Consider the following 14,799-nt stretch of genomic DNA (forward strand, 5'->3'; position numbering starts at 1 on the left):
TCACCTCCAACTCCAGCCTGTGGGTATGTGGGTCCCTCACTCGCTGGGTGACTGGGGCCAGAGTATATAGCAGCCCTGTGTCTGGTTCCCCACCTGCAGAGTGAGGATGCTATACTGCCATTGAATAGGCGACTTTTGAGGATTACAAAAGTGCTCAGAATGCATCGTCACCCTCATCATTATACCAAGGCCAAACCTCTTACCGGCTCCTGCCTACTCTTCCAGCCGCTGCTGTGTGTTCCAGAACCCAGTCCCTCTCCACACGGTTCTCACCGCACTGGCCTGGCCCAGGCTCATCTCCCTGCCCACCCTGCTTCACCTTTAACTCATCCTTCAGAGCTTCTTCAAGACCGTGTCCGCAGCCAAGCCTTCCCTCACCCCAGTCTGGAGCAAGTTTCCTGTGACGCTCCTTCGGAGCACATGTCCTCATTGTATTCACACATTCACTAGGACGAACATGTCACAGTGGACGTCCCATCTGCACGGCAAACTCCATGAGCGTGCCAAATGCCCGGAACATGGAGGTCTCAGTGTATGTAAAATCCCTATCATAAACAGGGCTTATTGAAGACCATGTGCGGGACCACGCGTCACGGGCAGTGTCTCATTCAGCCAAATCCCACTATGAATTAGAAAATGCGGCCGAATGCCTGGATTTGAGTAGAGGTCGTGTTTGGTGTCAAATCTTTCTCCCTGTAACTTCCGTTTCCCAATACTGCCAATGGCCAAGTGCTCAGCATGGCAGAAAAAAGAACAGGATAAGACTTTGGGGCCTTGCCCGATGTATCCTACCTTCAGGGTTGCTAACTGCTGAGCAAGCTTGACTTCCTGAAGCCATTCCTAAGGACTCCAGTTGGGTGAGTAGCTGTCACAAACACTGAGCACCCATTGGCTGCAGGAGATCACAGCAGCCGCTTCACACGCCTTGACTCTGCTCTGCCGGAGAAGATTGAACTGGAGAGGGAGTCAGCTTCCCAAAGGAGGACCTGAGATTGGGCAAGTCTTCACCTATAGGCACCTACCTTGGTGGCCTCCACATATTTTGTTTGCATGTTTTAAGTCGTTAACTATTAGAGAAACATACTAAAGTATTAGAGTGGAATGTTATATCTAGGATTTGCTTTAAAATACCCCAACAGCAAAAATGGTGGGTAGAATAGATGAAACAACAATGGCAAAATGTTAATAACTGAAGCTGGGTGAAGGATGATGGGTACATGGATGGGGAGTGCAGGAGGTAGCCAATTAATGACTCTAATCATTGATGTTTCTATTTCTTTCTTCCTCTCTGAAATCAATAAAAATATAAATAAAATAAATAAAATATGACCATAAAAATAAAGAGCAAGGAAGAGTGAGTGATATTATTCCACAGGTAAAGATAGCAGAAAATGTGGGAAACCTAACACTATCTAAACGTGAGTGATCATTAGACTCACCTGGGGACCTTTGAAAAATGCAGGTTCCCGGGACCCATGTTATGTAATTTAGATTCAATAGTGTAAGTTGGCCCCCAAAATGTGGATTTGTAAAAGGTCCCTGCAATGGATTCAAGATCAGGCCGGCATGAAACCTTCTCCAGAATTGAGGTGGAAATGCACCAACATCACCTGGAACAGCTGCTTCTCCGCTTATTATTGGAAAAATTCATAGAAGGAGATGACATCATCTCCGGGGTAAGTCGTCCATGAAGGACGTGTTGATGTGTTTATTTTACACACTGAGGTTGAGCTTTGCCCAGATTTTGTTGTTGTTTTGGTGGCTACCGAACGTGTGGAAGAGACATCTCATTTGGGAACATTCTTTTATCGTTAACAGTAATGTTTATTATGGCCTAACCACAATGGGCTTGATTTTAAGTGTTTCTTGCATTAGGCCAAGTGGAGCCCAAGAAGAGGGGAGAGGGGGCAGCTGTCCGTGGTGCTGAACTGGGGAGCCGGCTCCAGCCTTTGACCTTTCCCGCAAGAAAGGGCTCTCCATCCGCCCTCCAGCCCCGTTTTCCTCTCTGCTCTCACCGCCAGTTTCTCCTCTTTCCCAGTACGAGCAGCGGCGAGAGTGGCCCTTCATATTTCCGTCCCAGGCGGCAGATGATCTTGGGTTGGAGTCCCCCACCGCCCCGCTTCTCCGACTGCCTGGGCGGCGGCTGATGGGCGCGGCACCCTCCCCTCCCTAGGCCCCTCTGGGGACCTTACCCCACCCCACACCCAGTCACCTCGGCGGCTCCCTGAGCACGCGGCCCCACCTCCCTCCGCGCCCCCTTCCCACCTCCCAGCCACCTGCTCCTCCCCCTCCTCCTCCTCCTCCCCCTCCTCCTCCTCCTCCTCCTCCTCGGCCCCACCCCGCGCGCTGGCAGCCCCGGATCCGGGCGCTGGGGAGAGAGAGGGGGCGAAGGAAGCGGTACCAAGGGCGGAGCGGCAGGAGGAGGGGCGCCGGGCTGGGCTCCGAGGGCGAAGCGGGCATGGACGCCGAGTACCCGGCCTTCGAGCCTCCGCTCTGCAGCGAGCTCAAGCACCTGTGCAAGCGGCTGCAGGAGGCGTACTGGGAGCTGAAGGAGGACCTCACGCCGTTCAAGGATGACCGCTACTACAGGTAGGGCGCGTGGGCCTGCAGGGAGGGGCGCAGCCCAGGGCCTCGGCCTCCCCCACCGCCCTTGCCGGACTGGCTGAGCTCCGGCGGCCCCTTCCAGGGGCAGCAGGTGCTTGGGTGCTGGCTGCGGGCGCCCGCATTCTGGGAGCCTAGGGTAGGTCGGGGGAGGGGCGAGGCGCCTAGAAACCTGAGCCCAAATTCTTGCATCCCGAGAACGGGACTCAGGGGCTGCGTCCCGGCTGCGCTCCTCCCTCTCTCCTTCTCTTCCGGTCATGCTTCCCCGCCTCTGCCCCCTGCCGCCTGCTCAGCCCTGGTCTGGGGGCGTGATCACTCCCCTTCAGTGTCCAGCCGAGAGGGCCTTGCCTCTCCTGTGAGGTCCGAGGCCCCAGGGCTGCGGCGGGAGTCTCTGAGGCTGGGGGCTCCTGGGTGGGGCAGCTGCCTCGGGCTGAGCAGCGCCTGGCGAAGAGGCCGTGGGGAGCCGCTGTCAGCACCCACAGGGGCGGTGGGTTTGGGCTCCTCTGTGCTCGTCTCTGCATCCCTCTCCTGAAGCCAGGGGAGAGCTGTGGGGCCCACAGGCCCTGGCGAGGGCCCGCCCCTTCCTCCCTGCGCTGTGCCGTTCTGCAGGGAAAGTGTGGCCATTGCCAGTGGCTGGCCGCCCCTGGTGCGCCCGGTGCGGAAAGGACCTATGGGGCTGCAGCCTGGAGCCGGGATGGAGTTTGCCCGAACTGGCTCCGCGGCTCTAGAAGGCTGCCTGCTAACGGCGCTTCAAGCTTCCTCCTCGGGAAAATGGGAAGCTTGGACCAGAGGTTCCTGAAAGCCAGGCTTCCAACCACGGCTTGCTCACTGCATGCTTAGGGATGGCCAGTGTCCTGCATGGAGGGAGGGGGTGCAGCGCCGGGCCCCCGGAGGACAGGTGTCACCGTTCCGTCACACCTTTCCAGAAGCCCGAGGCTTCCTAGGGCTCATCCACAGTCTATTACTGAACAGTGTATCTGTGGGGGGTTTAAATGTCATGTGGTGTAGCTTTGGGGTGCGCCTCAAAAATCTTTCTATTGCAGGTCCTGGGGGACAGGATAAAAAAAAATCTACAACCCACAGAGTTTCACATCTTATTTTCCATACGTTCCAATCTCCTGTTCATGAATCTCTCCCTCCCCCCACTCCCCACTCCCGCTCTATTTTTCCTATATTTTATTTTCTTGGGAGTTAGTGAATAGCAAAATGGTCTTCATGCAGGTAGCAGAAGAGAGAACAAAGCCACATCACTGGTTAACCCACAACTGGACTGTGCTTTATTCACTCAGCCATTTATTCCACTAATAGTTACTGAGCATCGGCTGTGGTTCTCGGTGTTGGGGTGAGCGAGACAGACAGGGTACCTGCTGTCCTGGGGCGTATGGGTAATAAGCAAGTGGTGACCTATGGCTATGAGTGCTGGGAAGAGAATGAACCATGTGCCATGATCTAGCGTGATGGGTGCTACCTCAGAGAAGGGGCCAGGAAGGCTCTTTGAGAAGGTGACATTGACTGGGAACTGAAGAATGAGTTGCTCACTAGACAGTGAGCTGGGAGAGGAAAGGAGAAGAGCGGACAAGTGTAAACCCCTGAGACCATAAAAACATGGAGTGGTGACAGGACAGACTGCAGACCAGCGTGTTGGGACTCAGGGTTGGAAATGGACAGGCCCAGGTCCTAAAAGGCCTGGAAGGACAGACTGATGGTGTGATGGAGCTCCAGTGGGAGCCAGTGAAGGGTTTGAGGTGGAGGAAGTGACCCTGGCCGTTTGGCTGCCTGTCCTACAGCAGGCAGGGGAATCTTTGCTCCAGGAGCAGCTCATTTACGTTGGCTCCTGAAGACAAATCCGCCGTGGGCGGGAGGGGCACCGAGGATGCTGCCCTCGGCCATGGGAATGCTCGCTGCAGAGTGCTCTGCAGTGTGGGTGCCGGCAGCGCGGTTAGGCCGAATCAGAGGCTGTTTTGTAGTGGGAAGACGTTTGGGGTCACTGAACTGTCTTCCACGGCTCCACTGTGCGTTTCTATCAGTCAGTGGGCTGCGCCCTCACAGAGCTCAGAGAAGCACTCTTGGGCATCTAAGTTGAGAAGCTGATAGTTACAGCTCCTGCATCTGGCTGGCTGGAAGGCGAGCTTGCTACTATAATTTTTGCTCCTACTCTTCTCAGCATCTTCACTTTCCCATTAGCGATTTATGATTAACATGCACCGGCCCTTTTCTCCCTGGAGAGCCAGGGACTAGCCTCGTGTCGCCAAGTTTCCTCATAACAGGGCGAAGCCAGGAGACAGCTGCTAATGCTCTGTTAGCTGCCATGGCTCTTTGCGTATTAGCTGCATCATCTGGCATCACTGAAAACCGGTAGCTATGTGGTCAGAGGGCTCACAGTCATTTTCACCAAATGAGAGACGACAGTTGTACTGCCTGCTAGGGACAGGTGGAAAGGCATGGGCTGGGCATATGGAACCCTGGCTTCCAGTCCCAACTCTGCCCTTTGCCTTGGGAAAATATTGAAGTTCACTGGTGATCAATTTCCACATTGGAAAAATGAAGCAAAGATGTTATGAAGCTCAAGTGCTTTATGGAGATAACACTGGAAATGCTTCCAGTCCTTGCTGGTTTGGCTCAGAGGATAGATAGAGCATCGACCTGCAGACTGAAGGGTCCCAGGTTCGATTCTGGTCAAGGGCACATACGCAGGTTGCGGGCTTGATCCCCAGAAGGGGGTGTGCAGGAGGCAGTGGATCAGTGGTACTCATTATTGATTTTCTATCTCTTTCTCCCTCTCCCTTCCTCTCTGAAATCAGTAAAAATAATTTCTTTTAAAAAAAAAAAGAAAGGTACTGAAATGTTCATAGCACCACGATTTGTCATATTCCTGAACTAAAACCAGCCAAACACTCAGCAGTAGAATGGGTAAAGGTGGCTTGTTCCATAGTGGAATATTATCTACACTAATAAAAGAGAACCATGCAAATTGACCATCCCGCCGCCGTGCCCACCAGCCAATTAGAGTGATATGCAAATTAACCCAACAAAGATGGCGTTAATTTGCATACACAGGCACTGAGCGAAGACTGCAGACAGCATAGAAGGAAGCCAAGCGCTGCAGAAGGGAGCGAAGCAGCGCAGAAGGGGAGAAGGGAACGGGGCCGAGGCAGCAGAGACGGGAGCAGAGCCGAGGCAGCAGAGACGGGAGCTCTGGCCGCAGGAAGCCCTTCCTGCAATGGGCCTCCAGTACAGCAATAAAAGTAAACAACTTAAAACAACATACAGCAACGAAGATGAGCCTCACAGACATCCTGTGAGCAAAAGAAGCCAGACATGGGGAGTACCTCCACTTCGATTCCACTAAAATAAAAACGTATAGAGCAGGCAAAATGTCTCCACTGTTAGAAGTCAGGGTAGGGTTACTCTGGGGGGACAGTGGATGGGAGGGAGCAGGAGAGGGTCTTCTGGGGGCTGGTAATGTTCTGCTTCTTAATCTGGGTGCCGGTTATACGGGTACATTTAATGGTGAGCATTTACCAGGTTGTGCGCATGATGTGTGCACTTTTCGGTATGTTTATTATGCTTCAATAGGAAGCTGAAAAGAAAACCAGCTCCTGTGTCTCACTGATGACATCGGGCCCTTGCCCCCTCTTGAGCACATACTGGCAAGGGGGTGGAATCAGACTTCCACAAACCAGGGGCCCAGGAGCTGAGGGTAGAGCCAGTCCCACCAAAGGAGGAGGAGCAGAGGGCTGAACCAGATGGGGGTTCTGCTAGGAACTAGCCGTGGGTAATGGATGCAGGGTGGGCAATTGGCTGTGTCTATGTCACAAACGGTAGAGGGTTAAACAAAGGAGAGGGACAGTAAATGCATTCATTCCCCTAGAGGTCAGTTCTCGACGAATTTGTGGTTGGCCATTTGCTGACCCGTACGTGGTTTCTCGTGTGATTACCTCGGAAAATACATGAGCAGCGGAGATGGGCTTGCTTTTTCTTGGCCAATGGCGTGATGCCCAGGGTGTCCTCACCCAAGAGGCTTCTGGAAGCAACATTTCGTCCCCTGGGTGAATTCATCGCCCCGGGGTCTGGCCCTCAGTCTCACCGGCCTATCCTAGACCGCACGTCCAGGAACAGCTGTTTTCAGTGACGGCTTCACAGTGTTTGCTCAATTGGCTGGTGCAGGCCCATGCGAACCCGGTTCCAGTGGCACCGCATCAGGCAGGGCAACTGGCGAGACGGGTTCTTAATGCTGGCCGTGCATCAGAGTCACCTGGGGAGCTTTTACAACACAAATGCCCAGGCCCTGCCCTGGAGGATTATGATTTCATTAGCCCGGGCTGGGTCTTGGAGAACCCAGGAGGGGTGAGGACTGTTTAGAGCATCAGACGGAGGGAGCCTGGTGCACCCACTCCTCCGCGGACAGGAATATGGGAAGTCATGAGCCAAGGGCCCTGTCCCCCACACAGCGCAGTGGCCACGGTCAGTGACCACCTCGGCTGATTCTCCCGTTTCCGCGCTTCCCGGCTGCCCAACCTCCCGTTTTGGGTGAACACACCTGCTCGGGTTACAGTCAGGGTTAAGGTCAGAGAACCACTTTCCAGGTGATGGCAGCCTGCATATTTCCACCCTGACCCACCGTGCTGATGGGCTGTTCATGTTTCAGCGGACGAACTTGCCTCCTTGTCCTCAAGGTCTTGGAGACAACCCACTGTAGCTGGAGTCCTGACGTCTCTCTGTGTCCTCATTTCTGTTTTGGTGGGAAGAGTGATAAGTGTCCCTGACGAGACTGTGGTTTTAGAACCAGCTTCTCTATCCCCATCATGTAGACCAAGAATTTCATTCAACTTGAATACTCGGATCTTAGCTTAGTGTTAGCCACGCCCTGGCCTGCGAGGACTGGGGCTGTTGTTCTCCATTTGCAGCAAGATACAGGCCGTGGGGCGGGCCAGGGTCCGAGGGCCTGAGCAAACACCAGAGTGAGGGGCCAGCACAGTCAGCTCCCCAAGACACATCCATCCCTGTCTTTGCGCTATCCCTGCCCACCTCCCCAGGAAGCACCCCTACTCCTGACCCTCTCTTCTCTCTCTAGGATCTTCCCCCACAATTGTCCCCACTTGTCCTCATCTCAACTCTGACTCCTCCCATTTGTTTGCAAAGTTCCCTCAGCCCAGCCTCCAGGAGCCACCACACTAAATTCTTCAATGCCTGTGGTCTGGCCCCCCACCCTGCTGCCCTGTAAATGGGGTAGCGCTGGGCCCCACCTGCATATTGGCTCCACCTTACTTGTTTCTCCACTTATTTCACGTTGCCCCACTCACTCCCACCGGTGACTGACTCAAATTCTCACACACCCGTTGCTGTAAACGCAGCCGCAGGATGCATGTTCTAGCCATTTCGAGTTTACGTACCTCTGAACCAGCACCCAACTTCTGCTGCCATCGCCGCAACAAAGCCCGTGGCTGTCGCGGACCCCGACCTGCTGCTGCCCTTGGGAGCTCTGCCATCTAGTCTTCCCACCTTGCTGCTGAGTGACTGGCCACGGAGGCCCGCTCTCCCACTCCCCTCTCCTGTGGGAGTTCCGTCCCTCTTCCCCTTCTGGGTGGTGGCCCTGACCACCCCGTCGGGAGGGTCTCCTGCGGAGAGGGACTTCCCCCTCTAGGCAACCGGTCCAAGTGCCACCCACTGTTGTGCAACACTGGGGGTCCCATCTCTTCTTATTCAGCTCGGAACCCTGGACCTCACCACCCGGGTCCTGGAGCTGCTCTTGCCCACATCACTGGCGGCCTCTACACGTCAAGCCCAGTGACCCCTTTCAGACCCGCGCACTGTGCGGGCCGGAGGGGCTGACCGGCGCTGGGCTGCCCTGTTCCTGCAGGGCCAGTGACGCCCTTCTCTCATGTTCTCCTTCCGCCTTGTCCTCTACATGCTTGCGAAGCTTCTCCAGTAGAGTCTCTTCCTGTTTGGACTTGCTGAAGCCATAGCACTGTGACTCACAGCATTAAATATCCCCCACAGTAGTTGGGAACACTGTTGTTTATTGCCTCCCACACCTGTCAGATGGGTTACACGTATGACAGGTAACTCTTCCCTCCTCGCGGTACTGGTGGGTGAATTGAGAAAGGTTGTACCGTATGAACCAGACATAGCAGCTCTTGTTACCTGTCCGGCAACTTCCAGGTCAAAAGGAGATGGTGACCATAACCCCCCTGCCCCCCAAGGCCGGAGGTGGAGTTGCAGCTATGTCACCCTAGGAACCCATAGTTAGGGCATCAGGGCCTGCTCCAGGTCATTCCATGACTTCGGAGAATTCCTGTTCTTTGTCTTGGCCTTGGGACAGTGTCTTAAAGCCAGGTCGGATTCAGGGACATTTCTCAATAAGCTTTATGGTCCAGAACATAGAATACTAAAATTTAAATTCAAGTCCACACTGTTTCTCATCTATTAAATGGGGATCAAAGCCACTGATAACTCATCAAGTTGTTAAGGTGATTCATTGGCTCAGACCTTAGGCTTTTCGGGTGCTCGGTAATTGTTGGTTATTCTCCCTGGACAGCGTGACCCTGAGCAGAGAGTTGAGGAGGCGCCTTGAGAATGGAGTAGGGGCCAAATGGGGGGAAGCTGCCGAAATGTGAACTCCTTCTCAGGGCTGATCCGGACCGCATGTGAAATGTGTTCCATTCTGAGCTTAAAGAGGAAGCTTGCCAGACAGACAGAAGCAAGCTCAGGGTGGGGAAGCCTGGAGCGGAGGGGAGGGACCTCATGCGAGGCATGGTTGATGAATCAAACTTCCTTGGAGCCCCAGCATATGTTGGGTCCCTCTCCCTTCTTCCTGTACATGGTCACAGCACCGGTCCGTTTTCCTCTCCATCACAGTTAATGCTGGATGAAAAAATAAAAGAGAAATAGCGTGCTCTGAGTGATGCTGGAGAGCAGCGCAGGAGAGCAGCAGCTAGGAGACTTACCCGGAGGCAGTTTGGCCCTCAAAGATGTCAACTCTTTCTAGAACCTGGAGTCGAATGGAAACAGCGAGGGTCTGAGGGTCTGTGGGGATTCCCAGCAGCGGCCCCGCAGCGGGCGCAGTCCCTGGAGCAGGCGTTTCTGCACCAGATAAGGCTGCTTCACGCGGGAGGGGGAAGCTGGCGGCCTCTGCGTTTGGTTTCGTCCTCTCAGAGTCTAAATAGTTTTTGAATTCGTTTCTAACATTTGAGAATCATAAGGTATCGCATGAAAAGTCCTATTTGAAGTCAGGCTCTTTCAAAGTGCTGAGTGGCAGCCGCCCTCTAGACGAGGCTCACTCTCTGGTTCGTGGTACCCACCTGACCCGCATCTCATTGCCTGACTGTCCCCGCACTGGTGCTTACGTTCCCCAGTCTTGCGGCCTTTTCTCTCCAGTGCCTATGGAAAGAACCTGAGAAATAAGCTTTTGTTACGGCTCCTGTGAGCGTTGAGGTTTATGATTCAGAGTGCTGATGGGATTTCTTGTCATAATGATGTACTCCATGTTCAGGCTGCTGCTTTCCCTGCCCCGCCCCTTCCCCCTGAGGTCAGCCCAAACATCGTGCCTTCTGCTTACCTTGTCCTGTCCACCCAAGTCCCAGGTGGGTCAGGGGCCCTTCCTTGGTGCCGCCGGAGTGACCTGTGCTTGCGGTAACTTACTTTGCCCGTGAGTTTGCTGAGGGAGGGCAGGAACTGTATCCTAGTCCTGTTGATCTCTTCCCACCTTCCAAGCTTAACAGCTTAGAGCGTGAATGCGGATACATTAGGAAGGAAGTTTGAGACTTTTGTTTTCCTTTGGTTTGACTTTAAACCCTCAGGACCGTGGAGACAGGGGACATTTTGACCGATGCTGCAAAGGAAAATCTTGGAAGTATCCAGTCCGTGGCTCTCGACTGTTCTGATTACAAATGCAGAACTGTGGGCCCAGATCCCGAACCAAGAAAGTGCTCTTGGTCAGCTGATGTCTTCGCCCCCGAGCGTGCGAAGCGCTGCCACAGGGATGGTCCCCATAGCGACATTGTGGGCGCTGGTACTGGGGACGGAAAGCTGCATGCCGGGCAGCTGTTAGGAAAGGGTTTGCAGAGGCACCAGGAGAGCGGGAAAGCGCTCCTTCATCACTCACGGTGTCAGAGGTCACCCCCGCCTTTCATCTCCTCGAGGTCACAACCCTCTTCGGGAATACGGAAAGTTGTGGATTCTCTCCCCAGAAAAATGCAGACACCACAGTGTCTTTCAGATTCCATTCGATGCCCGGTTGAGATGGCCTGGCAGCAGGGGTGCGGATGAATTATCGTGTGGCGCCCTCCGCTAAGGACCCGGAGGAAGGGTCAAGTCACTCATTCATTCATGCATCACTCGTTCATTGGTTCCTTCCTGCGGGAGCCCTGGCCCCGCCTCTGGGCTCTGGAGGCGCGGAGGAGGGAGACCCACCCCCGAGCTCGGCCCTCAGCCTCCAGGCCCCGCCCCCTCACCGCCAAGGCCCCGCCCATCACCTCCCGGCCCCGCCCCTCACGCCTGCCGCGCCTCTGGCCCCGCCCTATTCCCCGCCCCGGGCCCCTCCCACCGCCGCTGCGGCCGCTTCCGCGCACGTGACCCGCCGCGCGTCTTGCTCTGACGAGTCCGGGAGCCGCAGCTCCGGCCGCTGTCGTTCGGGCTGCGCCTGTGGCTGCCGCGGCTGCTGAGCGGCGCGGGGCGGGCGCGGACCCGGGGCGCCGGCCGCGATGGAACCGTGAGTGCGGGCCCCGGAGGACGGAGGATGGGCGGCGGGGCTGGGTGCCCGGCGCCCGGAGTTGGGGTTCCAGCGTCCCGCTCCCGGGAGCCCTGCCGCGGGGCCCTCCGCCCACACCGAGCGCGGGGACGCGGGAAGGGGCGCCGCCGGGCTTCGAGGGGGGCTCGGCTTGGGGCTCCACCGCCGGGCTGGGTGAGCCGTGGAGACGGGGTCCGGGTCCGGAGCGGCCTCGGCGAGCGCGCCCAGGAGGCCCTGGGATGCCCCGGCCCTGCTCGCCCAGGGGCCCCGGGCCCGACCTGCCCAGGCAGCCGGGTGGGTGCCCGAGCGCTGGCCGGCTCCGGGGGCCCTCGCGTCGGCGGCCCCGCGCGGGGAGCGAGGTGCTTGCGAGGCGTCTGGCGATGCTGGCGCGTGGCAGCCCGCCAGCCTCTCCCGGTCGCGGGATGCCCGGCCCGGCGAGCAGCCTGTTGACTTTGGGCCTCGTCGCTCAGTGAAGCTACGGACTTTGAATGAGGAAGACCCGTCCCGGGCCCCAGGGACGCCACCCCAGGCTGCTCCTGACGCAGCTGTCACCGGGTGCCCTCGGGGCGTCCAGAGAAGGGGAAGCGGAGCGCCCGGGCTGCAGAAAGTCGGGGAGAAGGACCGCCCGCCCGGGGTCCGAGGGCGGGTCCCACGATCCAGGGCGGCCTTCAGACAGGGCTTTGCTGCTCCGTGTCCCCGGTGCTCCTGCTAGTCTCTGACCGCGGACATAGGGCAATGAGATCCAGGCACCTGCCCAGGTGCAAACGGGTGTGATGGGGACAGTCTGCTCTGAGCGCAGCGTGGGAGGCCCGGCCAGCATCCAGCCTCCCCGCTCTGTAGGCCCAGGTGGGGGTGGAGGGTGTCAGCCTTACTGCCTCTGTGCCCCCGGGGGGCCCGTTCATTTGTGGGGTCTGTGACTGGCACCCCGTGAAATGCTGGGGGAAGGGTGCCTTCTGGTGTTGTGCAGAGTTGTGGCCCTGTGGCAGAGTGACCACCGCATGCCATTGGCGGTTCTGTCCCCTGCGAATCTCTCTCCTGGGGTCCGCACAGCAGCCCCGCGTGGCGTGTGCTGGTGGTAAACCTTTCATAGGACAGAGAGGCCGAGGGCTTGACGTGGTGTAGGCGTTACCAAGACCCAGTCCAGGGCTCCTGCTGGACCCCAGCCGTCTGTTACCCAACTTGGCGGCAGTCCTTCCGCTGTGCGTGGAGCCGTAGGCAGCACGGATGCTCCCGGGAGCCGTGTGTCAGGCTCCGCTGAGCAAGGGGCTGGGAGGTGGATGTGTTATCTGGCGGTCAGCTAGCCACCACCGTCCAGCATTCAGGATGGCACGGACCTGGGAATCAGAGAAAGTGTTTGGCAGCAAATAGAAATCCTAGGTGAAAACAGGCCTGGAAATCCGAAGGGTGTGCGGGACTTAGGTGCCTGGTGGAGTCAAAGTGCTCTTGTTGGCAGATGTGACTACTGAGAGCCCAGTGCTGAGAAGGGTGACAAGCGACAGGAACAGGAAAAGAAGCTGGAGAAAGAATGGGGTGAGGGAGGATGGAGGGGGAGCTGTGCGGGGTCGGTGACATGCAGGTCCCGGCCCCAGAACCTCCCTGCTCACATGCGGCCCAGCCTACTCTTTTTAAAAGGACCAGTCAGAATAAAAAGTTTCCAGTTCTTAAAGATTTACACTCACGCTTCCTGCACACTCCATTCCTTATCTGACAGTGCCTGGGAAGTGAGATGCCCGGAGGAGAGGGCGGCGGGCGAGTCCCACTCAGCTGTTAGCTCTCGGAACTTCCTGTTGGGTTGCTGACTGCGTGTAGCTGAGATTTCTCAGGTCCCATTGGTTGCTTTGCTCTTACTGTAGCACTTCTCTGCAGACTTAAATAAGGTAGGTGCTTTGTGTGGGTCTCGCTTGGTATTTACCACCCATTTTTAAAGAGTGCACTTTACATGTCTCTGTCATCCTGGGGCATTTAAGTGTGAAGTGTATCAATTAGACTCCCTTCTGGCAGCAGCGAAGGGGTGGGTGGCACAGCGGAGCCCCGCTGTGGTTTCTGTGTCCCCGGCTTCCTCCGTGGCCCGGTGCGGGGGGAACACCGGGCCTGGGTCCGTATCCTGGCCCTGCAACCATAGAGTTATTTGGGATTGTGTCTCTTAGAATAGGTTTGTTTTTTCTGAACCACAGTGATCTCTAGAACTAATGAGAGAGAACAGTGTTCACTTGTACCAGGTGCTGTGGTGAGCACGTGTGTACATCACTTCATGCAGTCCTCACAGCCACCCTCCACATGAGGAAGCTTTTCTTATCCCCATTTGACAGATGAGGGAACTGAGGTGCAGAGAAGTCAGGGAGTCAAGTTCACAGCTAGTAAGGGGCAGGGCTGAGCCTGAAGCCCGGGTATCAGCTCCAGAGCCCACCCCTGACATATTATCCTCTGTTGCCGCTCAGTTAACAGTGGCAGTGACTGAGCGAGGGCTTTCATGTTGTAACTCGTTTATTTGCCACAGCAACCCTAGGCGACGGGCTCCCTTAGCGTCCTCCCTTTTACAATCTGGGAGCCAGAGAACGAAGGGAGTGCCCCAGGTTACGCTGCTGGTCAGTGGTGCAGGCCCTCCAGCCCAGGCAGTTGGCCTCCAGATCCCAGTTGTTAACCACTGGGCTGCACCGCCCGGGGCCCTGCGTTGACCAGTGTGCGGCCTGCTTCCTTGATCTGTTTGCCCTGACAAGGGTATTGGTGGCCTAACCAGCACGCTCCTGGGCGAGAGACACTGGGTTTGCAGCCTGGGAGGCATACACGTGAATTCATGGTTTGCTCATTCAAATACATTTTGAGGTTGCTGGGCCTTGGCTACTTGCATAATGGCCTTTCTGAGTAGCTAAAGAGAAATTATTTGTAATATATTCAAGTTGGTTGATTGAAATGTCAGAGTTCTTGTTCTGTTCCTCCCCTCAGAGTTTCTTCTCGAAACCCAGTAAATGGCAGGTTTGAAAAGGAAAGACTGGCGAGGAGGGCAGGGAGTGAGTGTGAGGGAGTTGTGGGCCACCTTTCTGCGCCTGACCGTGTGGGTTCAAACCCCACCTCCACCGCATGCTGCCTGGGTCCTCGGCAGGCGACCGCTCCCGAGCCTCTGTGTCCCTGTCTGTAAAAATGGGCTCATCAGACCTGCTTCACGGGAGCGCCTGCCTGGTACCCAGGAGGTGCCTAGGGGATGCCAGCTGCTCCTGCCCTTTCCTTCCGTTGGTTTTAGACCGGGTCTCAGGGATACTGGTAGGATGAAAAAAAGAAAAAGTATGTGTGTGGGGGGGAAGCACAGCTACTACTACTTCTAACATGATTGAATTCTATGCTCCCTCCACTGTTCTGAGCGCCTCATTATTTCACTCATGCCCCCAGCAGCCCCCTGGGTGTTGTTTGTCTCTGATTGTAGAAAAGGACGCTGAGGCCCGGGATTACCCAGGCCCCAGCCAGCGCTTTGGGCC

General features: G+C 56.3%; 1 protein-coding gene across 1 annotated transcript in view; it reads left to right on the forward strand.

The window, feature by feature from the left end:
- The first annotated feature begins 2,449 nt into the window (after positions 1–2,449).
- TMEM181 (transmembrane protein 181) overlaps positions 2,450–14,799 on the forward strand; it is a 37,538-nt gene continuing 25,188 nt past the window's right edge. Inside the window, exon 1 of the mRNA XM_081093685.1 lies at positions 2,450–2,589. Within this exon, the coding sequence (XP_080949811.1) occupies positions 2,459–2,589 (131 nt within the window). The 5' untranslated portion in view covers positions 2,450–2,458. The remainder of the gene's footprint in view (positions 2,590–14,799) is intronic.

The sequence above is a fragment of the Myotis nattereri genome (assembly GCF_964212035.1).
Source record: "Myotis nattereri genome assembly, chromosome: 6".
NCBI classification, from domain to species: Eukaryota; Metazoa; Chordata; class Mammalia; order Chiroptera; family Vespertilionidae; genus Myotis; species Myotis nattereri.